Genomic DNA, 25699 nt, shown 5'->3' on the forward strand with positions numbered 1-25699 from the left:
TGCAAAACGATTACCACAGTAAGTTTAGTAGGTCAGCTCCCTACATTTAATCATAGATTTAGAGCATCTGATATTTAGCTTACGAAGCAACTGTGACAACTTGAAAACATAATTCAAATATAAGGAATACACATTTTAATATGTTCGGGAGCAGGTGTAAGAATGGTCTACTTCAATTTTCTTTCTTGCTACCTACACTGCTCTGAGTTAAGGGAGTTGAACTGGTCATCTTCCATCAGCATGCCCTGTAATCCTGCGGCTCGCATCCCCTAACGACAGAGATCTCTTGCGCTGTGGGAAAACCTCGTGTAAATACTGGAGGATCACTGTAAAGACGTCTCCTAACGGGTCGGGAGGACCGCCCCCGGCCACTTCTTGGTTGCTGAGAACCCGACCCGAAGGTCGGCTCGCGCGGCGCCCCCTCTAGCCGCAGGAGCTTGGATCCCGCCGTCCGTCCGCCCGCGGAGAGCGGCGCCCCCTGTCGTCCGGTCAAGGAGGCGGCGCCCGCTCCCGGGAGGCCGGGAACATGGCGGGGCAGCCCGCGGCCCCGGCCACACCGCCGCCCAACCGGGACGGAGCAGCGCCCAACGTGGTGGCGCGGATCTCGCAGTGGACCGACGACCACCTGCGCCTCGTCCGGGTACTGCGGGCTGGGCGGTGGTGGGCGCGGGCCGCGCAGCGCCAGGCTGAAGAAGACGCGTCCTGAGGGAGGCCCGGGCAGCGGCGGAGGGCCGCCGGGTCCGGGCAGTGTGTGCGGGGCGGCGGGGGCGCGCGGCCTGGCGGGGCTGCCTCGGCCCCATCACTGCCTTGACTGTGCTGAGCCCCGGGATGCCTCCGAGGGGAAGCTGCAGCCCAGCGCGGGGCGCCAGCGGGGCCATTGGAGCAGTTGGGGCGGGGCGGGCAGTTTGAAAAAGGAGGGGCATCGCAGGCGACCAGGGGAGAGAAGATTGTGACTAAGCCCTGGTGGTGATTTCTTTCTTTGTAACAAAGAATCAAAGGGGCTGCCTGCTTCGTGGATGGTGTGGAATTTGCTGAAATGGAGGAGTTAGGATAAATGATTTGTTGGGGAAATCTACAGAGCTTTTTGCAAGGTGAAATTGAAGATGCCCATTAGACTTCTAATGGAGATGTGTGAACTTGAAGGTGGTCATTAGACTTCCCAACGTAGCTTAGGTGTTCTAGGCAACTGGATACAGGAGACGTGTCTTAAAGGGAGATCAGAACGGGAATCTGGGAGTGGGCTGCATAATACCTTAAGTATTTAAAGTGTAAATAAACCTTATAGTATTTAAGTATTATTATAGAAAACATAGTATTCAAAGCTTGGATGACGTTTTCGAGCGAGTCAGAAAAGCTCCTGAAAAAGCTCTAGGACTGAGACCCGAGGGCCTCTCTAACACTTAGAATTTGGAGAGTGAAAAGGAGGTCAGCAAAGACTCGGAGGGAACAGAGGGGAAGAGGAATATCAGGGAAACCAAGTGTGCTAGAAGCCAAGTGAAGAGAATGTTTTCAGATAGAAGAATTCTGCTGGGAAGTTGAGTAGGCTCATTAGGTTTGCAAATACTTTGCAGCCAAAGTGCCAGGACCATGTCTATTTTCACTCACCAGGACTGCAGCTCAGTGCTGAGACTGCAGCTCACTCACCTGCAGCTCAGTCCTGAGAACAGTGCCTGCCACTTAGTGCTACATAAATATGTTTAACATTAATGAATTGTATACATATATGTGTATGTATGTGTACACAGAAACACGGATGTTAATTGACAAGGCCTTGGTTCTTCCAATTAAGCAGGAAGAGATGCATTGGTTAATTTCAAATAAAAAAATAACCTCATCAGGATTGGGAGAGGAAACAGTATTTAAATTAGTGCATGGATGTTTTATTCCAAATAATCCAATAACAGAATATACTCTTGTATATATTTTCATCTCTTACATGCTTAGTTGTATTTATTGAAGGAAAACACGTTAGATTACCACTGTTGGTGAGGGAGTTGCAGGATCCTTATTAATTAAACTCCTTTAGATCAATTTCAGTTTAAATGAAACACTTGAAAAACATTGCTATGATTTCCCTGAGTGTTTGCCGCATCTGTTTCCCAAGTGCTGTGTTTTATGGTATCGGTAATAAAGTTTTCTACTAAATACTTTAATTCCACCTGCAGACTTAGAGTTATGTCGTTCCTATGGGCCTTGCACAAAAAGTATTAATATTAGACTGATTCATTCAAGGGACTCATGGTTAAAGCAATACAATCAATAGAAAACCGAACAGTATTATATATATAATTACTGTGTGTACCAGATTGTCTGGGAGAAAAAGGGGAAGATTAATGGGCTGGTGGGCAGTTGGTTTTTTTGGAAGAAGTGGGCCTTTAGTTGAAGGATATGCCTTATTTGAGAAGTTAGGTATAAGGAATGACTTTTTTTCCTGCCTTCTATTTAGTACTTTCAGTATTGTGAATAATAATTAGAATTAATCATAAAATCTCTTTCTAAAGAACATCAGCACTGTAATGGCCATAGCCGGAGTAATGTTACTTCTAAGAAGTGTTCGACTGGTAAGTTAAAAAATTAAGACATTATGATAAGCACTAGATGGTTAATTTCTCTCACTTCAGATGATTTTTATCTCAACATGGGTGTCATTTTGTTGTTCATATTAGAAGCTTTTAAATAACATTTTAGAACAGTGAACGTACTTTAAGATGTTGGTTTAAAAGTAACACATCCACAGGGTTTTATGGAAAGAATTGTACAACCTGTCTTTCCATAATGACTTTTCTTCATGCTTGAAATAAATAATCATTAAATTTGCATTTCAGATGTTGAAGAATACCTCAAAAATGTTTTCTGTAGTGGTTTTAGGTTTAAATTGAAATTGAATTATGTCCCTTTGAACTAAATAATTTATGCTTATTTAGTTTTGCCCTTTCAAAAGTATTTTAATAACAGACATTTTGGAAATTTATTTGATGATTCAGGATTTACAAGTACTTTTTAATATACCTGATTGTTGTCATAGGATGTCATTTCAGTGTCATGTTATGAACTGGAATAGATATATTGCTTCTGTATACATTCATTTCCTATACTTATCTCTGTATTGTTTTGTATTATCATCGACTACACTTTGTTACCACACTACATTTTTTTTTCACACTACATTTTTTACAACTGTTGCCTTTACATCCAGACTCCAATTTTAGAACTTTTGTCTTTTTTTCCTTCTTCTTTTTTTTTTTTTAATGCCTTGAACTCACTTTTTTAAAGCTGAAATGTAATTGTCCTACAGCGCTGCCTAGGCTTAAGGTGTCCAGTATAATGATTTGACTTACATACCTCAGGAAATGATTACCACAGTAAGTTCAATGAACATCCATCATCTCATATAGATACAAAACTAAATTAGTAGAAAACAATTTTTTTCCTTGTGATGAGAACTCTTAGGATTTACTTTCATGTATAACAACTTTTATGTATAACATACAGTATTGTTAGTTATATTACTCATGTTGTACATTGCTGCTACTGCTGCTGAGTCGCTTCAGTCTTGTCCGACTCTGTGCGACCCCATAGACGGCAGCCCACCAGGCTCCCCCATCCCTGGGATTCTCTAGGTAAGAATACTGGAGTGGGTTGCCATTTCCTTCTCCAATAATTGTTAATTATATTACTCATGTTGTACATTACACCCCTAGTATTTATTTATCTTATGACTGGAAGTTTGTACCTTCCAAGTTCTCCCTCCTTCCATCTCCTACCTCTCATAACTGCACATCTGATCTGTTTTTTTATGAGTTTGTTTTTGAAGTAAAATTGACCTATAACACTGTGTTACTTCTTGTTACACAACATAGTGATTTGATGTTTGTATACATTTCAAAATGATCACAAGTCTGTCACTCTGCAGAGATTCTGCATGATTACTGACTGTATTCCCGATGCTGTACTCTTCCTACCTGTGACTCACTTATTTTATAACTAGTCCCATAAAGACTTTGTCATGTACTTGCTAAGAGCAGGAATACGTTCCTCCATAATCACATTAATATTTTTACATCTAATAAATTTAACATTTTTGTAGTAATTTCTGAAACCCAGTCAACATTCATATTTATCTCCTGAACATATCCTTTGTAGCTGTTTTTTCTCCCAGTCTGAATTTCATTCAAGGATCGTGCACTGTATTTAGTTGTCATGTCTCGTTGGTCTCCTTCAATCTAGACTTTTACGCCCACTTTAATTTTCGTCTCTCATGACACTGTGATTTTGAAGAGGCTGCGTTAGTCTTAGAGAATCTCCCACAGCCTGGATTTGTGTTTCCTCCGTAGATTTAGTGTGAACAAGAAGGTGATGGAGTATGCTGCTTCCTGTTATGCTACGTCAGGAGACTGACAGTCTGTCTGTCCTAGAACATTATCACATCTAACATAATTAATAACCTCTTAGCATCATCTAATATCCAGACAATATTAAGAATTCTTTGATTGTCTCAATGGTGTCCTTTTTAAAAAAAAAATAGGTGATCTGTTTATAGCAGGATTTGAGTGGTCCATATACTGTATTTGTTTGTATATCTGTCTCATTTATTTTATAACAGTCTATACCCCCACTCCCTTTTTTTTTTCCCCCGTAAGCCATTTATTTTTTAGAATAACCAAGTCATTTACCCATTATTAATGTTCCACATTCTGTATTTGTCTGCTATAATGTTTTTCTTATTTGGAAAAAAATTTTTTTAATGTTTAGACCAACTTTACTGTCTTAGGAAGTTGGTTACTAATTTATCCTTCTGCCTGTTATGAGGCTCTCACCCAGCCATGCTTATGAATTAAGCTTGTTTCTATAGTACTGTTAATATGAAAGACGCAGGTATAAAATGTTGAGTAACTCCAAGGTGTTAGTTATTTAAATAAATTCCTAATGTTGGCCTTTTTGGAGGGGTGTTTTTCTCCTATGAGATTGAAAAATAAGGGAAAAAAACTTGTTGATTATTAGTCTAACTTAAATTGCCTCAATTTTGGCTAGGTTCTCTCAGCAGTTGCTGCTGTTGCTCTTTAGTTGCTAAATTGTGTCCAACTGTTTGTGACCCCATGGACTGTAGCCTGCAAGGCTCCTGTATCTGTGGCATTTCCCAGGCAAGAATACTGGAGTGGGTTGCCATTTCCTTCTCCATCTCCCAGAGTAACAGTATGAATAAATAGTACATTTATAGAATGAGATAGTAATTTCACCAGTAAGATAGTAAATTTAACCAAATTTTGTAGTGCCAGACACAGATCTATACTCACTGCTTCTTGATAAATTGTGTCACATTTTAAGGATATAAGCTTTTTTAAAAGTGAGGAATTTGTTTAATGTTCTCTATATAGTAGTCACAATGGCACCCCACTCCAGCACTCTTGAAAATCCCATGGATGGAGGAGCCTGGTGGGCCGCAGTCCATGGGGTCACTGAGGGTCGGACACGACTGAGCGACTTCACTTTCACTTTTCCCTTTCATGCATTGGAGAAGGAAATGGCAACCCACTCCAGTGTTCTTGCCTGGAGGATTCCAGGGACGGGGGAGCCTGGTGGGCTGCCGTCTATGGGGTCGCACAGAGTCAGACATGACTGAAGTGACTTAGCATACAGTAGTCTCAAATAGTAAAACAGTGACTAAAGGTTTCTAAATAATGTGCTTATAAACACTTCTGTTAAGTCTTTTAAAAATATTAATATAAAATTAAGAACCAAATTAAAAATGTTCAGTGGTTATTATGTCTTCTTTGAAATGTTTAGAGAATACAACATGCTTAATTTTAAAATAAAAATAGTAATAAAATGTTATACTTTTCTCCTTGTAAATCAACAGACATCAAAATTCACACGTTCTTCAGATATTCCAGTAGAATTTATAAGAAAGAATGTTAAACTACGAGGACGACTACACCGAATAACTGAGAATGGTTTAGAGATTGAACATATTCCCATTACTTTACCTGTTATATCTTCATGGAGAAGTAAGTAAGGCACAAAAATAATAGCACTAAATAACTAAAGTTCCTTTATTAGAAGTGATTTTTAAAATAGCAAAAAAATGTCATTTTAATTTTTAATAACACTCCATTGTCTATGAGAGAAAGTCTAAACTCTTGATTTACACAAACTATCATTTATTTATTTATTTTAATGGGAGGCTTTTAAAATATTGTAGTGGTTTTTGCCATAATTTCACATGAATCAGCCATGGGTGTACATGTGTTCCCCATCCTGAACCTCCCTCCCCATCCCATCCCTCAGGGTCATCCCAGTGCACCAGCCCTGAGCACCCTGTCTCATGCATTGGACTTGGACTGGCGATCTGTTTCACATATGATAATATATTTGTTTCAATGCTGTTCTCTCAAATCATCATACCCTTGCTTATTCCCACAGATTCTAAAAGTCTGTTCTGTACATCTGTGTCTCTTTTACTATTTCACATATAGTGTCATTGTTACCATCTTTCTAAATTCAATACAGTATTCAATACACTATTGAACTGGTATATTGGTGTTTTTCTTTCTGACTTACTTCGCTCTGTATAATAGGCTCCAGTTTCATCCACCTCATCAGAACTGATTCAAATACATTCTTTTTAATAGCTGGGTAATATTCCATGAAATTAAAAGACGCTTGCTCCTTGGAAGGAAAGTTATGACCAACCTAGAGAGCATATTAAAGAGCAGAGACATTACTTTGCCAACAAAGGTCCATCTAGTCAAGGCTATGGTTTTTCCAGTAGTCATTATGGGTGTGAGAGTTGGACTATAAAGAAAGCTGAGAGCCAAAGAATTGATGCTTTTGAACTGTGGTGTTGGAGAAGACTCTTGAGAGTCCCTTGGACTGCAAGGAGATCCAACCAGTCCATCCTAAAGGAGGTCAGTCCTGGGTGTTCATTGGAGGGACTGATGTTGAAGCTGAAACTCCAATACTTTGGCCACCTGATGTGGAGAGCTGACTTATTTGAAAAGACCCTGATGCTGGGAAAGATTGAGGGCAGGAGGAGAAGGGATCAACAGAGGATGAGATGGTTGGATGGCATCACTGACACAATGAACATGGGTTTGGGTGGACTCCGGGAGTTGGTGATGGATAGGGAGGCCTGGCGTGCTGCAGTTCATGGGGGTCGCAAAGAGTCGGACACAACTGAGCAACTGGACTGAACTGAATATTCCATTGTTTATATTTATCACAGCTTTCTTATCCATTCGTCTGCTGATGGACATCTAGGTTGCTTCCATGTCCTGGCTATTGTAAACAGTGCTGCAATGAACATTGGGGTACACGTGTTTCTTTCAATTCTGGTTTCCTTGGTGTGTATGCCCAGCAGTGGGATTGCTGGGTCGTATGACAGTTCTATTTCCAGTGTTTTAAGGAATCTCCACACTGTTCTTCATAGTGGTTGTACTAATTTTCATTCCTACCAACAGTATAAGAGGGTTCCTTTTTCTCCACACCCTCTCCAGCATTTATTGTTTGTAGACATTTTGATAGCAGCCATCCTGACCGGTGTGAGACGGCGCCTCATTGTGGTTTTGATTTGCATTTCTCTGATACTGAGTGATGTTGAGCATTTTTTCATGTGTTTGTTAGCCATCTGTATGTCTTTGGAGAAATGTCTGTTTAGTTCTTTGGCCCATTTTTTGATAAAGTCAGTTATTTTTCTGGAATTGAACTGCAGGAGTTGCTTGTATATTTTTGAGGTTAATTCTTTGTCAGTTGCTTCATTTGTTATTATTTTCTCCCATTCTGAAGTCTGTCTTTAAACCTTGCATATGGTTTCCTTCATTGTGCAAAAGCTTTTAAGTTTAATTAAGTCCCATTTGTTTGTTTTTGCTTTTATTTCCATTACTCTGGGAGGTAGGAGGATCCTGCTGTGATTTATGTTGGAGAGTGTTTTGCCTATGTTTTCCTCTAGGAGTTTTATAGTTTCTGGTCTTACATTTAGATCTTTAATCCATTTTGAGTTTATTTTTGTGTATGGTGTTAGAAAGTGTTCTAGTTTCATTCTTTTACCAGTGGCTGACCAGTTTTCCCAGCACAACTTGTTAAAGAGATTGTCTTTTCTCCATTGTATATTCTTGCCTTCTTTGTCAAAGATAAGGTGTCCATCAGTTCAGTTCAGTCGCTCAGTCATGTCCGACTCTTTGTGACCCCATGAATCGCAGCATGCCAGGCCTCCCTGTCCATCACCAACTCCCAGAGTTCACTCAGACTCGCATCCATCGAGTCAGTGATGCCATCCAGCCATCTCATCCTCTGTCATCCCCTTCTCCTCCTGCCCCCAATCCCTCCCAGCATCAGAGTCTTTTCCAATGAGTCAGCTCTTTGCATGAGGTGGCCAAAGTACTGGAGTTTCAGCGTTAGCATCATTCCTTCCAAAGAAATCCCAGGGTTGGTCTCCTTCAGAATGGACTGGTTGGATCTCCTTGCAGTCCAAGAGACTCTCAAGAGTCTTCTCCAACACCACAGTTCAAAAGCATCAATTCTTCGGTGCTCAGCCTTTTTCACAGTCCAAATCTCACAGCCATACATGACCACTGGAAAAACCATAGCCTTGACTAGACGGTCCTTAGTTGGCAAAGTAATGTCTCTGCTTCTGAATATACTATCTAGGTTGGTCATAACTTTTCTTTCGAGGAGTAAGCATCTTTTAATTTCATGGCTGCAATCACCATCTGCAGTGATTTTGGAGCCCCCAAAAATAAAGTCTGACACTGCTTCCACTGTTTCCCCATCTATTTCCCATGAAGTGATGGGACCGGATGCCATGATCTTCGTTTTCTGAATGTTGAGCTTTAAGCCAACTTTTTCACTCTCCTCTTTCACTTTCTTCAAGAGGCTTTTTAGTTCCTCTTCACTTTCTGCCATTAAGGGTGGTGTCATCTGCATATCTGAGGTTATTGATATTTCTCCCGGCAATCTTGATTCCAGCTTGTGTTTCTTCCAGTCCAGTGTTTCTTCCAGTCCAGTGTTTCTCATGATGTACTCTGCATAGAAGTTCAATAAGCAGGGTGACAATATACAGCCTTGACGTACTCCTTTCCCTATTTGGAACCAGTCTGTTGTTCCATGTCCAGTTCTAACTGCTGCTTCCTGACCTGCATATAGGTTTCTTAAGAGGCAGGTCAGGTGGTCTGATATTCCGATCTCTCTTAGAATTTTCCACAGTTTATTGTGATCCACACAGTCAAAGGCTTTGGCATAGTCAGTAAAGCAGAAATAGATTTTTTTCTGGAACTCTCTTGCTTTTTCCATGATGCAGCGGATGTTGGCAGTTTGATCTCTGGTTCCTCTGCCTTTTCTAAAACCAGCTTGAACATCAGGAAGTTCATGGTTCACATATTGCTGAAGCCTGGCTTGGAGAATTTTGAGCATTACTTTACTAGCATGTGAGATGAGTGCAATTGTGTGGTAGTTTGAGCATTCTTTGGCATTGCATTTCTCCATAGGTGCATGTATTTATCTCTGGGCTTTCTATTTTGTTCCATTGATCCATGTTTCTGTCTTTGTGCCAGTGCGATACTGTCTTGATGACTGTGGCTTTGTAGTGTAGCCTGAAGTCAACCAGGTTGATTCCTCCAGTTCCATTCTTCTTTCTCAAGATTGCTTTGGCTATTCGAGGTTTTTTGTATTTCCATACAAATTGTGAAATTATTTGTTTTAGTTCTCTGAAAAACACTTTTGGTAGCTTGATAGGGATTGCACTGAATCTATAGATTGCTTTGGGTAGTATACTAATTTTTAGTATATTGATTCTTCTGATCCATGAACATGGTATATTTCTCCATCTATATGTATCATCTTTGGTTTCTTTCAGCATTGTTTTATATTTTTCTATATATAGGTCTTTTGTGTCTTTAGGTAGATTTATTCCTAAGTATTTTATTCTTTTCATTGCAATGGTGAATGGAATTGTTTCCTTAATTTCTCATTCTGTTTTCTCATTGTTAGTGTATAGGAATGCAAGGGATTTCTGTGTGTTAATTTTATATCCTGCAACTTTACTATATTCAATGATCAGCTCTAGTAATTTTCTGGTGGAGTCTTTAGGGTTTTCTATGTAGAAGATCATGTCATCTGCAAACAGTGAGTGTTTTACTTCTTATTTTCCAATCTGGATTCCTTTTATTTCTTTTCTTCTCTGATTGCTGTGGCTAAAACTTCCAAAACTATGTTGAATAGTAGTGGGAGAGTGGGCATCCTTGTCTTGTTTCTGACTTTAGGGGAAATGTTTTCAATTTGTTGCCATTGAGGATAATGTTTGCTGTGGGTTTATTATATATGGCTTTTATTATGTTGAGGTATGTTCCTTCTTTGCCTGCTTTCTGGAGGGTTTTTTATCATAAATGGGTGTTGAATTTTGTCAAAGGCTTTCTCTACATCTATTGAGATAGTCATATGGTTTTTATCTTTCAATTTGTTAATGTGGTGTATCACATTGATTTGCTAATATTGAAGAATCCTTGCATCCTTGGGATAAAGCCCACTTGGTTATGATGTATGGACTTTTTAATATGTTGTTGGATTCTTTTTGCTAGAATTTTGCTAAGGATTTTTGCATCTATGTTCATCACTGATATTGGCCTGTAGTTTTCTTTTTTTGTGTGGCTTCTTTGTCTGGTTTTGGTATTAGGGTGATAGTGGCCTTATAGAATGAGTTTGGAAGTTTACCTTCCTCTGCAATTTTGTGCAAGAGTTTGAGTAGGATAGGTGTTAGCTCTTCTCTAAATTTTCGGTAGAATTCAGCTGTGAAGCCATCTGGTCCTGGGCTTTTGTTTGTTGGAAGATTTCTGATTACAGTTTTGATTTCTGTGCCTGTGTTGGGTCTGTTAAGATTTTCTATTTCTTGCTGGTTCAGTTTTGGAAAGTTATACTTTTCTAAGAATTTTGGCCTTTTCTTCCAAGTTGTCCATTTTATTGGCATATAGTTGCTGATAGTAGTCTCTTATGATCCTTTGTATTTCTGTGTTGTCTGTTGTGATTTCTCCATTTTCATTTCTAAGTTTGTTGATTTGATTATTCTCCCTTTATTTATTTATTTATTTTTAATTTAAATTTATTTAGTCTGTCTAATGGTTTGTCTATTTTATTCATCTTCGTAAAGAACCAGCTTTTAGCTTTGTTGATTTTGGCTATGGTCTCCTTTGTTTATTTTGCATTTATTTCTCCCCTAATTTTTATGATTTCTTTCCTTCCCCTAACCCTGGAGTGCTTCATTTCTTCTTTTTCTAGTTGCTTTAGGTGTAGAGTTAGGTTATTTATTTGATTTTTCTCCTATTTCTTGAGGTAGGCTTGTATTGCTATGAACCTTCACCTTAGCACTGCTTTTACTGAATCCCATAGGTTTTGGGTTGTTGTGTTTTCATTTTCATTCATTTCTATGCATATTTTGATTTGTTTTTTGATTTCTTCTATGATTTGTTGGTTATTCAGAAATGTGTTGTTTAGCCTCCATATGTTTGTATTTTTAATAGTTTTTTTCCTGTTCAGTTCAGTTCAGTCGCTCAGTCGTGTCTGACTCTTTGCAACCCCATGAATTGCAGCACGCCACGCCTCCCTGTCCATCACCAATTCCCGGATTTCACCAAAACTCACGTCGATTGGGTTGGTGATGCCATCCAGCCATCTCATCCTCTGTCATCCCCTTCTCCTCCTGCCCACAATCCCTCCCAGCATCAGAGCCTTTTCCAGTGAGTCAACTCTTTGCATGAGGTGGCCAAAGTACTGGAGTTTCAGCTTTAGCATCAGTCTTTCCAAAGAACACCCAGGACTGATCTCCTTTAGAATGGACTGGCTGGATTTCCTTGCAGTCCAAAGGACTCTCAAGAGTCTTCTCCAACACCACAGTTCAAAAGCATCAATTCTTCGGCTCTCAGCTTTCTTCACAGTCCAACTCTCACATCCATACATGACCACTGGAAAAGCCATAGCCTTGACTAAATGGACCTTTGCGTGATCAGAAAAGATGCTTGAGATGATTTCAACTTTTTTGAATTTACCCAGGCTAGATTTATGGCCGTGAACGTGATCTATCCTGGAGAATGTTCCGTGTGCACTTGAGAAAAAGGTGAAATTCATTGTTTTAGGGTGAATTGTCCTATAGATATCAATTAGGTCTAACTGGTCCATTATATCATTTAAAGTTTGTGTTTCCTTGCTAATTTTCTGTTTAGTTGATCTATCCTTAGGTGTGAGTGGGGTATTAAAGTCTCCCACTAGTATTGTGTTACTGTTAATTTCACCTTTCATACTTGTTAGCATTTGCCTTATATTCTGTGGTGCTCCTATTTTGGGTTCATATTTTTTTATAATTGTTATATCTTCTTCTTGGATTGATCCTTTGATCATTATGTAGTGTCCTTCTTTGTCTCTTTTCACAGGCTTTATTTCAAAGTCTATTTTATCTGATATGAGTATTGCTACTCCTGCTTTCTTTTGGTTTCCATTTGTGTGAAATATCTTTTTCCAGCCCTTCACTTTCAGTCTGTATGTGTCCCTTGTTTTGAGGTGGGCCTCTTGTAGACAACATATATACAGGTCTTGTTTTTGTATCCATTCAGCCAGTCTTTGTGTTTTGGTTGGGGCACTCAACCCATTACACTTAAGGTAATTATTGATAAGTATGATCCCATTGCCATTTACTTTGTTGTTTGGGGTTTGAGATTATAAACCTTTTCTCTGTTTCCTTTCTAGAGAAGATCCTTTAACATTTATTGAAGAGCTGGTTTGGTGGTGCTGAATTCTCTGAGCTTTTGCTTGTCTGTAAAGCTTTTGATTTCTCCTTCATATTTGAATGAGATTCTTGCTGGGTACAGTAATCTGGGCTGTAAGTATGGAGGCTTTTGGATGAGCTGTTGTCGATTAATGTTCCCTGGAGTCAGGAGTTTTCTGGTGTTCTCAAGTTTTGGATTTAAACCTGCTGGCTCTGGCTTTCAGTCTTATTCTTACAATAGCCTCAAGAGTTCTCCATCTATACAGCACTGATGATAAAACATCTAGGTTAATGCTGAAAACATTCTCCACAACAAAAAAATGGGCAACCAAAACAATGAAAAATTGTCCTAAGGGCTATGAAGAAAAGGATCAGGGTGTAGGATGAGCATTACTGGAGATTGCATGAAGAGGGAATCCACATATATGGTGGTCAGAGAAGGCCTCATAAGAGGCCTGGAGAATGGGAAGGAGCTGGCTAGGAAGAACATGCATGGGGCTGAGCCCGGCTCTTTTGACAAGGCATGTGAAGGCTCATGTGGCTGGAGCAGAGGGAAGAAGGGGACGAGAGACACCAAAGAGGTTGGAGAATTGGGCAGAGTCCAGAGCTAGCTGCTGCAATTCCCTTTTCTCCCTGCTTCTCAGCAAAGACCACAGCCACACAGACCTTCCTGCTGCTTCCATGTGTTCTCGTGCCCTGGGCATAGATCTTTTCCAAGTGCCTGAGTGCCTGTGGATTCTTTTTGTTTTTCTCTTTTTCTTTGCTATGTGGCATGTATTATCTTAGTTCCTCAACCAGGGATTGAACCTATAACCCCTCCGCTGCAAGCATGGAGTCTCAACCACTGGACCACCAGGGAAGTCCCAGTCTGTGGATTCTTTAGGATCTGGCTCAAACGTCAGCTCCTTTGTGAAGCTCTCCTTAACTCCCAAGCAGAGCTGGCCTCTTTCTTTCCTACGCCCCAAGCAATTTATACATGCTGCAATTACAGTACTAAAACACATTTTCCTGTAATTACGTATCTAGGTTTATATCCTTCTATTGAACTATGAGCCCCTAGTGGGCAGGGAACTTTTCTTATCTAATTATTCACAGTCCCTAGAAAAATAATTTTTAGCCGACAGAGACTTGGCAAAATTGTCAAATGATTTAATTGAATCATATTTAAAGATCTCCTTAATATTATTTTAATGTTTCAAAGAAAGTTCTTATTTCTTTACCCTGAGATGAATGAATATCACTCTTCAATTGATGTATGGCTATAAAGGAATAAGATTGATTTTTCTTTTTCCCTCAAGCACACCTGACATGATTGATTTTATTTCTTAACAAATCAAGCAGAACTTACACAATTTGAATGACTGTTGTTCCCTAAAGAAAGATTACTTGGGATGTTTATTTGTTGGCCATTTCAGCTCTAAGCATGGTTTATACTTCTCAGTTGTTGTAATAATGCAGTAGTAATTTAAATCTCTTCTGTCGGAAATAGTGATGATTTTTTAGTGCTTAGACAGCAAGGCCATCACTTTTGATTGTCCAGGTAGTACACTGCACAACTCCAGGACTGGTATTCACTGAGTATCTGTCCTGAAAGATGTGCAATGCCACAGCACTCTAATTGCTATCAGTTCAGTTCAGTCGCTCAGTCGTGTCTGACTCTTTGCGACCCCATGAATCGCAGCACGCCAGGCCTCCCTGTCCATCACCAACTCCCAGAGTTCACTCAGACTCGCATCCATTGAGTCAGTGATGCCATCCAGCCATCTCCTCTTCTGTCGTCCCCTTCTCCTCCTGCCCCCAATCCCTTCAAGCATCAAAGTCTTTTCCAATGAGTCAACTCTTCGCATGAGGTGGCCAAAATACTGGAGTTTCAGCTTTAGCATCATTCCTTCCAAAGAAATCCCAGGGCTGATCTCCTTCAGAATGGAATGGTTGGGTTTCCTTGCAGTCCAACGGACTCTCAAGAGTCTTCTCCAGCACCACAGTTCAAAAGCATCAATTCTTCGGCGCACAGCCTTCTTCACAGTCCAACTCTCACATCCATACATGACCACTGGAGAAACCATAGCCTTGACTAGACAGACCTTTGTTGGCAAAGGAATGTCTCTGCTTTTGAATATGCTATCTAGGTTGGTCATAACTTTTCTTCCAAGGAGTAAGCGTCTTTTAATTTCATGGCTGCAGTCACCATCTGCAGTGATTTTGGAGCCCCCAAAAATAAAGTCTGACACTGTTTCCACTATTTTTCCATCTATTTCCCATGAAGTGATGGGACCAGATGCCATGATCTTAGTTTTCTGAATGTTGAGCTTTAAGCCAACTTTTTCACTCTCCACTTTCACTTTCATCAAAAGGCTTTTGAGTTCCTCTTCACTTTCTGCCATAAGGGTGGTGTCATCTGCATATCTGAGGTTATTGATATTTCTCCCTGCAATCTTGACTCCAGCTTGTGTTTCTTCCAGTCCAGCATTTCTCATGATGTACTCTGCATAGAAGTTAAATAAGCAGGGTGACAATATACAGCCTTGACGTACTCCTTTCCCTCTTTGGAACCAGTCTGTTGTTCCATGTCCAGTTCTAACTGCTGCTTCCTGGCCTGCATACAGATTTCTCAAGAGGCAGGTTAGGTGGTCTGGTATTCCCATCTCTCTCAGAATTTTCCACAGTTTATTGTGATCCACACAGTCAAAGGCTTTAGCATAGTCAATAAAACAGAAATAGATGTTTTTCTGGAACTCTCTTGCTTTTTCCATGATGCAGCGGATGTTGGCAATTTGATCTCTGGTTCCTCTGCCTTTTCTAAAACCAGCTGGAACATCAGGAAGTTCACGGTTCACATATGGCTGAAGCCTGGCTTGTAGAATTTTGAGCATTACTTTACTAGCGTGTGAGATGAGTGCAATTGTGCAGTAGTTTTAGTATTCTTTGGCATTGCCTTTCTTTGGGATTGGAATGCAAACTGATCTTTTCCAGTGCTGTGGCCACTGCTGAGTTTTCCAAATTTGCTGGCATATTGAGTGCAGCACTTTCACAGCATCATTTTTCAGGATTTGAAATAGCTCAACTAAAATTCCATCACCTCCACTAGCTTTGTTCGTAGTGATGCTTTCTAAGGCCCACTTGACTTCACATTCCAGGATGTCTGGCTCTAGATGAGTGATCAAACCATCATGATTATCTGGGTTGTGAAGATCCTTTTTGTACAGTTCTTCTGTGTATTCTTGCCATCTCTTCTTAATATCTTCTGCTTCTGTTAGGTCCATACTATTTCTGTCCTTTATTGAGCCCATTTTTGCATGAAATGTTCCCTTGGTATCTCTAATTTTCTTGAAGAGATCTCATCTTTCCCATTTTGTTGGTTTCCTCTATTTCTTTGCATTGATCGCTGAAGAAGGCTTTCTTATCTCTTCTTGCTATTCTTTGGAACTCTGCGTTCAGATGCTTATATCTTTCCTTTTCTCCTTTGCTTTTCACTTCTCTTCTTTTCACAGCTATTTGTAAGACTTCCCCAGACAGCCATTTTGCTTTTTTGCATTTGTTTTCCATGGGGATGGTCTTGATCCCTGTCTCCTGTACAATGTCACGGACCTCATTCCATAGTTCACCAGGCACTCTATCTATCAGATCTAGGCCCTTAAATCTATTTCTCACTTCCACTGTATAATCATAAGGGATTTGATTTAGGTCATTACCTGAATGGTGTAGCGGTTTTCCCTACTTTCTTCAATTTCAGTCTGAATTTGGTAATAAGGAGTTCATGATCTGAGCCACAGTCAGCTCCTGGTCTTGTTTTTGTTACATATACATATTATTATTAATGTATTATTAGTATATACATCAAATAGTAATGTTTATCAACTTGGTCCAATCAAAATTTTAAAGCTAAAAGGAAACTTACTTCCCCTACTTATTTTAATATTTTCTATAGAAGTTAAAGGCCATGTATGCAGCCATCTCCCTAACAGTTGATGGAACTAAAAATAGAAAATAGATTCTTTGCTACCCAGTCCACAACTTTGTGTATAGAGTTGCAAAAATTAAAGAGACAGACACACCGACAGATGCTAACCAGTACAAATGTAATGATAGTGTTAATACTTTTTGTAACTGACATAAATTGTTCATTTAAAAAAATATTTATTTATTTGCCTCGTCAAGTCTTAGTTGCAGTATGCGGACTCTAGTTGCGGCATGCAGGCTTAGTTTGTCCCATTTAGTCATGTGGGATCTTAGTTCCCTGACCAGGGATCGAACCTGTGTCCCCTGCATTGCAAGACAGGTTCTTACCAGAGAAGTCCCCAAATTGTTCATGTTAAAGAGATCAATTTGCATTTACATTGGTTAAACCTGTTTGCCTATAAAACTGTTACAGAATCTAGAAGTTGCTTTCCAAGCACTATTTTGAATGACATAATAAGATGTTAGAGCATAATCCTGTTCATTTAAGAATAGCTATTAATTGAAAGCTCCTTATGTTCCTTTCACTGTTTTTACTACCTGGTCCATAGGATAGAGATGGACTTTAGATTTTATTGTAAGGAGGGCTAAGATTCAGGCCCCCCCAAATTGAGGCCATTCTAACCAGATGGTTCGGCTCAGATAAATACATCAGAGTAGAGTCTGTGTGGTGTAGTTGAATGTGTTTGGTGTAGAGAGCTTGTGTTCTGTTTCCAGTTCAGCCAATGGTTTCCACCACTATCAAACAAGAGAATCATAACATTTCCAAGACTCCTTCCTCATGACTATTCTGTGATATCGTTGCCTTCCATGGTCTTATCGTTGGTGTATATGATGAGGCAAACACACACAGAGCTGAAAATTTTTGTGAAGTGAAACTCTTGGAACACTTCATTTCTTCAGCAGATGGTTACTAGACGCTTGCTCCTTTGCTGCAGTTTCAGGATGCAGTTGCAAACAATGGATGTGAGCCTGCGGTAGTCAGAAAACCTGCAGTCTAGTGATATTATTTCAAAGCTTCTCCTATTCCTAATGGCAAAAAATAATCTTTTTGATATATGTGATATACCTATCTCATGCAATTGTCCACTGGTCATGAATCCAATTATAATATTTGTTTATTCAGTCATTTATCATTTCTGTCGTGAGGTTGTGGAATCTGAGTTCCCAGACCAGAGACTGAACCCAGGCTTCCATAATGAACGTGCAGAATCCTAGCCACTAAACCGCCAGGGAACTTCCTGATTTTTAATATTCTATAAATCTAGGGGATGAATCAGTTGTTTTGGGATCAAGTACTATCTTTCTAAAAGCCTTAGGAATATTAAGTTGTGACGTTTCCTACCCATCTGATAGAACATAAATGTAACAAAGTCCTTAGTGGTGGTGTACGTCAGTATTCACCTTATGTCTGCAGTTTTCTCCAGGTGCCCATGGTCTTTCCCTTACTTGACATGCTCACTTCCTATTCCTCCCTGTGCCTCTCTCTGTTCATTCTGCAAAACCCAAGCTGTACACTTTTCATGGAGTGCTGTTGGGCTCCTCCACTGGAGCCCGTTTTGCTGTACCCCTATACTCCTTTGCATTGTGTCATCCTATCCAGTATGAATTAGGCTTTTTAAAAGTATATATGTAAAAGATTTATTTAAGAGCTGGAAAGACAGGGATTCACACAAAGCTAAAATTAGAAATCATAAATATTAAAAGTAGCCTCTCCTTTTTCAAGGAAACATCAACTGTTTGGGCAAAAATATTTGATGGATATAACTTACCTTATTCAATAGATTAGCTTCTGGAATGTTTACATAAATTTGGTATTGACCATATCATATTTTTTTTTGTTGTTATAGCACAACTTATATATTTCAAATGGACAAAAAATTTAGTATCATTTATAGTATTTTAAGATAAACTGCCTTTGAATGGGAGCTTTCTTTCCAGTACTTTGAGGTTTACACGACAAATCTAGAAAATTTACTACTGTGGAAAATGAAGACTGCTTAAATCGAATGGGGACGGGGGAGGGCCTGTGGTTTTTCTTTTTGATTATTTGCTGTAACACTGTCCTTCAGGTGGCTGAGGGAGTTTCATATTTTCTTTAGACATCATTAGGCGCCGAAGCTCTTGCAGGACAACTTTGATGCTATACCAGTTCTGCCGTTTTGCTAGCACTGATATGGCTCTTAGGTCCACCACTCCATTAGAACTATTAACTCCATTCATATTAATTTTTGTTGCAAATCTTACAAAGGGGGGATGCTTCTGGGTATTTAGGTCCACATTCTGTTTCAAGACTGTATATTCAGTTTTCATAAATTGTCTGAGCCCCTGGTGGCTGCCATCTTGCATCGCTGTCGCTCCAACCATATCATATTTAAATGCTTAATGGGGACTTTGCTAATTTTAAAGGAATCCCATGACCTTTATTGAAGTGAAGAATTAGGACATTAATAATCAAGGTTGATAGTGTTGATTAGATTCATGTTTTTGGTCCTAAAAATTTGGTCTTAAAGACTAGAGAATATTTTATTGAAAGACAATTGGTGTTGATGGTAGCATTAAAGGGCTGAAGAGAGGCCTCAGAATCTTTAGAGTTGCTTCACTCATTAGGTACCAGTGATTTGATTTCGTCTAATCTTTATTATGTGTGTTCTGCCTTAATCTAATTTGTGAATATGCTGTATCACAGAGTTTTCTAAGGACATAATCCTCCTACTTACACCTTTTGAAACTTCTCTAACTGAAACTCTCGGACAAGTTTCAAGAAACCCAAGCCTTAAAGAAAATGGTTTTCTATCATCAAATAATATCACGAGAAACTTCTAGGATATCTTTCTGAACTCGTGTTACTTTTTCCCTAGCAATTAAATGGACAAACCTTATACTTTCAACTATCAATACTTGTATAAGAGTTTAATATATGTTAAATGTATAATTTCTTTAAAAAAAAAAGCATTAACGTTTTGTTTTTTTTTTTTGCCAGCCATTTTCCCTTTTTGGAAAGTTGTAAACTTTTTCTAAAATAAGATCCTATTATTAAAGTTTAATTTGTAAAAATTTTGTCCAGAGTTTGCCCAAACAAACTTTCTTAACGCTATGTTGTTGTTCAGTCATGTCTGACTCTGTGACCCTAATGTACTGTAGTACGCCAGGTTCCTCTCAGTTCAGTTCAGTTCAGTTGTTCAGTCATGTCTGGCTCTTTGCGACCCCTGAAGTCCAGGCTTCAGTCTGTCAGGCTCCTCCGTCCTCCACTATCTCCCAGAGTTTGCTCAAATTCATGTTCATTGAGTCAGTGCTTCTGTCTAACCATCTCATCCTCTGCTGTCCCCTTCTCCTGTTGCCCTCAATCTTTCCCAGCATCAGGGTCTTTTCCAGAGTCAGCTTTTCTTATCAGGCGGCCAAAATATTGGAGCTTCAGCTTCAGCATCAGTCCTTCCAATGAATATTCAGGGTTGATTTCCTTTAGGATTGACTGGTTTGATCTCTTTGCTATCCAAGAGACTCTTCTCTAGCACCACAATTTGAAAGTATCAATTCTTCAGCACTCAGCCTTCTTTATGGTCCAACTCTCACATCCATACATGACCACCAGAAAAACCATAGCTTTGACTATATAGACCTTATTACTTGGAATATAAATTGATAAAATCCTATCTGGAAATCAGTTTTATAAACTGTATAAAAATAATGTTGATATTAATATTTATTGAGTTGGGAAAACAGCCTCAGTAAATTAAGTGAAAAAGCAGTTTATACAGTTTTAGGAAGGCTGAGCGCTGAAGAATTGATGTGTTTGAACTGTGGTGTTGGAGAAGGCTCTTGAGAGTCCCTTGGACTGCAGGGAGATCCAATCAGTCCATTCTAAAGGAGACAGGTCCTGGGTGTTCTTTGGAAGGAATGATGCTAAAGCTGAAACTCCAGTACTTTGGCCACCACATGCGAAGAGTTGACTCATTGGAAAAGACTGTGATGCTGGGAGGGATTGGGGGCAGGAGGAGAAGAGAATGACAGAGGATGAGATGGCTGGATGGCATCACTGACTCCATGGACGTGAGTCTGAGTGAACTCCGGGAGTTGGTGATGGACAGGGAGGCCTGGCGTGCTGCAGCCCATGGGGTCGCAAAGAGTCGGACACAACTGAGTGACTGAGCTGAACTGAGGAGCCTATATTATTGAATGACATGACTTGTAGCATTATGTGTATGTGTACATAGAAATAAATCTAGAAGATTTTTTTTTTAAAAGGTAAGTTGGTTAAACCCCACATCCTGTTCTGGATCTTACTGAAATTAGTTTTTTAAATTATTCCATCTGTTACCTACTTGCATTGTTTTAAAAAACAAGTTGACTATAGCAAGAAATAGATCTACATCTAGAGAGTCTGGGTATTTATAAGTAACATATCCAGTTGTATTTTGGCGCACAAATGACTTTGGAATTTGCTTTTGCAATTGTGGTATTAAAGGTAAACTCTTTTCTACCTAACCTTTTTAGAAGAGCCATGTGGTGTTTTGCTGATTAAGTTGGCTGGAGTAGAACTTACTGAAACTGGGAAGGTGTGGTTACAAAAAGAGCTAAAACCTTCCCAAGTACTATGGTTCCAACTTCTTGGAAAGGAGAATTCAGCACTCTTTTGCTACCTTTTAGTGAATAAGGTAAGTAGTGTGAAGAAATAGCTAGCTATATTTTATTCTTATTTATGCATAAATGAAAAGTGAAAGTGTTTGTCATTCAGTCGTGTCTATCTCTTTGTGACCCCATGGACTGTAGCCCAATATATAAACACATCATTAATTAGAACCTTGATTATATAATGAAACTGGTTTTCTTTTGTCTTTCGTAACTACTACTGTTAGTGATTATGTGTAAGAAACCATGTTTCATATATACATTCTTCTATAAAATTTATTATAGAAAATGTTTATACGTTTATTACAGAAAAATAGAAAATTAAGAAAAAGTAAAAAACTTCAAATTATTAATGACTGGCTATTGCTTATTTAAACAGTATCTTATATATTTATTTATGGACAAGTATATTATATCACACTTGTTATAAACCACTTGTTGAGTGTGGTGTCAACTGGTAATTGCAAAGAGTGAGAATGTTTTCTGAAGGTAAATATTGCTCATTCTGGTCCAATACCTTGTAGAAAAGTATGACTTAACATGTAAGTATTTGAACTCTAAAAGCATTGAGCATATTTAATATTACTGGACATATTTAAATGGAACCTATTAAGTACTATTTACTTTAAAAAAAAATACTATTTATGATCAGTAGTCAGTCATTGCTTCCGAATTTCCTTACTTTTGTGATTGACCATAGCCATTCTGTAACTGGGAATGCCACAGAGCCTCATTGCTGTTGCTCCGTTACTGTCTTGAGTTCTTCACTGTGCCTTCCTCCAAATTTCTTTTGGTGGATGATTACTGAAAAAAGGACATGGAAAAATGAAACGTTAATATGAAAGAATTAAGAATTGTTTTTTTAATTTACATTATTATGACAGCATTAAGGGTAGTTTTTCTTTTAAAGTTCTTTATTATACTACAAGTGAGAATAATCTGAAGAAAAATAATAATCTCACATTAAAGTGATTAGAATGGTAACCATTTTAATTATTGAAAGCTTTCTGAATTAATAGAACACCTAATGAAATCCATTAATTTTTGCATGTCCAGGTCATATTCAGTTCTTTCAAAATAAGAATTATCCAACCTTGATTGGTTGAAGCATCTGTATTTAACTAAGTTGATAATACAAAATTATATAAAAGATCCCAAAGGCCTTATTCAAATATTAACTTCTCTTTTAAATTGAAGAGTATGTATTATTTATCCTCAAACCCTACTATGGAATCATTTTATTCCCATATAAAGGTGGGACTCTGAGTAACCAAGTGGAAGAGCTGGTATTGAAGTCCAGCTCCTTGGGGCTCCAGAGCCTGAACTTAACCTTTTCTGTCTTTACCTTATACCAGACTATACTTTATGCATATTTCAGTATTTACTTCTGTTGAACTTTTCTGTAGTGTGAGGTTGAATTTCAATTATTCTCATTTTGTTCAGCTCATTAAATTTAAAAGATTGAGACAAATATGATATGCCCTTTAAAACTGTACTTATTAGCTGCTTATCATCATGTACCAAAAGTTATGCATTTAAAGAAACAAAAGTTTCCTTTATTCTTTTAGATAATCTTAGAAAATGTTTCCTACTTTAAACCTTTAGTTTTCACATTAAAAAATTTTAACTGTGAATTACTTGTCTAATGAAGCTATAAAATTACTAACACCTGTTAAAATTAATCTTGTTAAATTAAAATCCCGGAGGGACTGTGGAAACAGCTAAGCAGGATCTCTTTTACACTGTAAATTAGTAAAGGGGAAAAAAGTTCCCATTTATCTGGTTTCACAGGGCAATGAGATATAACTAAAATTTCTTGAAGTTTGAAGATTCAAGGGCCAGGGCTATCTTTATGTTCATTATTTTATGGGCCACCTTTTAAAACATTCTTACATGCCAGGCCTTGCTAAACACTGAAATTCTGAACATAATTTAACAGTTCTGTGATGCTTCGGTCCATTTTGCATTTGTCTACTTTTTAGTTTTGTTAATTTCTTTTGCTGTGGCTTCCTGTCATTTCCCCTAACTGGTGTGTGCTCCATTCTCTATTCAAACATCAACCGAAAAATCAAAAATCTCTTTTCATAGTTTATCGCTTCTACACACTTTCGAGTTAGGTGACCAGTGAGCCTGTGGAGAGCTATGTGTAATAAAAGAGTCAGTTGTCTTTGAGCAAAGGTCTCATCTAGTAATGAAATTCTTGGATTTAACAGTAGCTGTTTTAAGCTCTTAAGGACCCCTTTGCATATATATGTATATGTATGTGTGTGTGTGTAAATATATACATATACATACATATATATGTATGTTTGATCCCAACCAGGGATCAAACCTATGCCCCCTGCAGTGGAAGCACGGATTCTTAACCTTTGTACCACCATGCAAGTCCCATCATTTAAATTTTTGACTTTTCTCTGGAGGACTCAAATTGCAGATTGACTGATTTTGAAGTAAATAAGGTATTATGGGTATATTAGTAATTTTATTAAATAATTGATTTGTGTTATTTTTTATTCAAGGGTAGATTTTTTAGTGTGAGTCTGAATGAAGAAATCCTGAGAAGAGGTCTTGGCAAAACTGTTCTTGTTAAGGGGTTAAGTCATGATTCTAAAATCTATTGGAGAATTCACAGAAATTTACTTAAAGCTGAATTAACAGCCTTAAGAAAAGGAGAAGGAATATGGAAGGAAGACTCTGAAAAAGAAAGTTACTTGGAAAAACTAAAAGGCTCCTGGAGAGAAATATGGAAAAAAGACAGTTATTTAAAAAAAAATGGATCAGATTCCAACTTGAAAAGAGAAAGTTATTATGACAGATTTAAAAGGTCTTATGAAACATGGAAAGAGAACATGAATAACTACTCCTTAGTACTGAAGTTCAGAGAACTTATGAGTCGCATACACTTTCGTAGAAAAAAATGAAATATTCCAAGGGGTCTGGAGGTGACCTACTCCAAAAAGAATAAAATGTGTAATTATAATGGATATTTTTCATTGAGTTGAAATGGGAAATTTCCCCAGAAGATCAAAGTTGCATTCTAATGGTATTTAAGTATTTAAGAGATGATTCTTTGTACATGTAATATCAGAGTAATATAAATAAATTGTGATTAATATAGTATGGTTTTAAGAAGAATGAAATACTCCATAAAAGTTACAGGTTGGGCTTCCCTACTGGCTCAGTGGTAAAGAATCCACCTATCAACGCAGAAGACAACTAAGCCTGTCCAGCACAACTACTGAGCCTGTACTCTAAAGCCCATGCGCTGCAACTGCTGAATCCCTGCGCCCGACAGCCTGTGCTCCACAACAGAAGAAGCTACCACAATGAGAATCCCACAAACTACACATAGAGAAAAGCCTGAGCAGCGATGATGACCCAACGGAGTCCAAAAAAAATTTGTATCAGGTTGAAGAAGGTATACATATAATGATAGTATATGAAGAGAAAGTGTAACTATTGGCCGTTGTATTATTTTAGTCATTTGGGGCAGCCATGTTTAGCTTTTGTTGAAAGACAGTATTTGTTTATTTTGCCATTTTTATCAACTTTGATTACTTATAATAAAGGAACTCTTTAGGCAGCATGTCTGAGGCTGCTCTTCTCCACTGCTCTCTAATTGCTTGTGAATTTGGGGCAGAGCCACAAGAGAAGTTCACTTAGACCATTTCTAGTAATAAAAAGTGGCTTATTTCCACCTGTTGTTAGATGAGGGGCCCAATCCTGAGAATAAAAGCACAAATGTGCTGAGGATGGCGGCACAGAGATGGGAAAGACCAAGGATGCCTTCTGACATTGTCGAGACCCCGAGGACTTGAATTCTCTTGCCTCCCAATTTCTCATTGTGCAAGGTAATACTGCTGGCGACGGAATGAAACACCAACACTGCAGAGTGGTTTGAATCTTTGTATTTTAACTCCTCGCTTTTTACAGCTGCTTTGTTTTATATCCTTTGCACAACAATCTACAGGGCAAGTTGCCAAGCACTATGATTTAGTGACTATACAGTGCGCAGGCGCAGGGCAAGATAACCTTTACCTTAACTTAGTTACTGCAGCTAAGACTTTGTTTTGGGGAACTTCCTTATCAACTTAGAATCCGTTTTGTCCCTGGGTCTGTTCCTTTTGAGGAATCAGAGAAACATCCTTGTGTGCAAGAAATGTTCTTTTCCCACGGGAACAAACAGGATTCTTAGCTGAACATCTCGTTTGCAAGAATGTTCAGCCCTGGTTGAGAGTCTCGTTTGCAAGCACTTCTCAACCTTCCTTATACCTTGTTCCCTACATAATACATTTCTTTATTTTTTCGAGTCAGTTTGAGTGGCTTTGAGGATGTGACATACAAAAATATGTACTTGCTGCTAAAATCATC

The 25699-nt window shown here is 38.6% G+C and overlaps 1 protein-coding gene and 1 pseudogene across 1 annotated transcript; one reads left to right on the top strand and one right to left on the bottom strand.

The window, feature by feature from the left end:
- The first annotated feature begins 526 nt into the window (after positions 1–526).
- C1H3orf33 (chromosome 1 C3orf33 homolog) lies at positions 527–24808 on the top strand. The gene is made up of 5 exons (XM_068983093.1): positions 527–640; positions 2502–2561; positions 5858–6005; positions 21194–21354; positions 23848–24808. The coding sequence occupies exons 1-5, from the start codon at positions 527–529 to the stop codon at positions 24247–24249; spliced, it is 885 nt and encodes a 294-aa protein (XP_068839194.1). The 3' UTR covers positions 24250–24808.
- On the bottom strand, positions 18746–20300 carry LOC138091316 (ubiquitin-conjugating enzyme E2 variant 1 pseudogene; annotated as a pseudogene).
- Positions 24809–25699: the final 891 nt, after the last annotated feature.

Source organism: Capricornis sumatraensis, chromosome 1, assembly GCF_032405125.1.
Source record: "Capricornis sumatraensis isolate serow.1 chromosome 1, serow.2, whole genome shotgun sequence".
In the NCBI taxonomy this organism is placed as follows: Eukaryota; Metazoa; Chordata; class Mammalia; order Artiodactyla; family Bovidae; genus Capricornis; species Capricornis sumatraensis.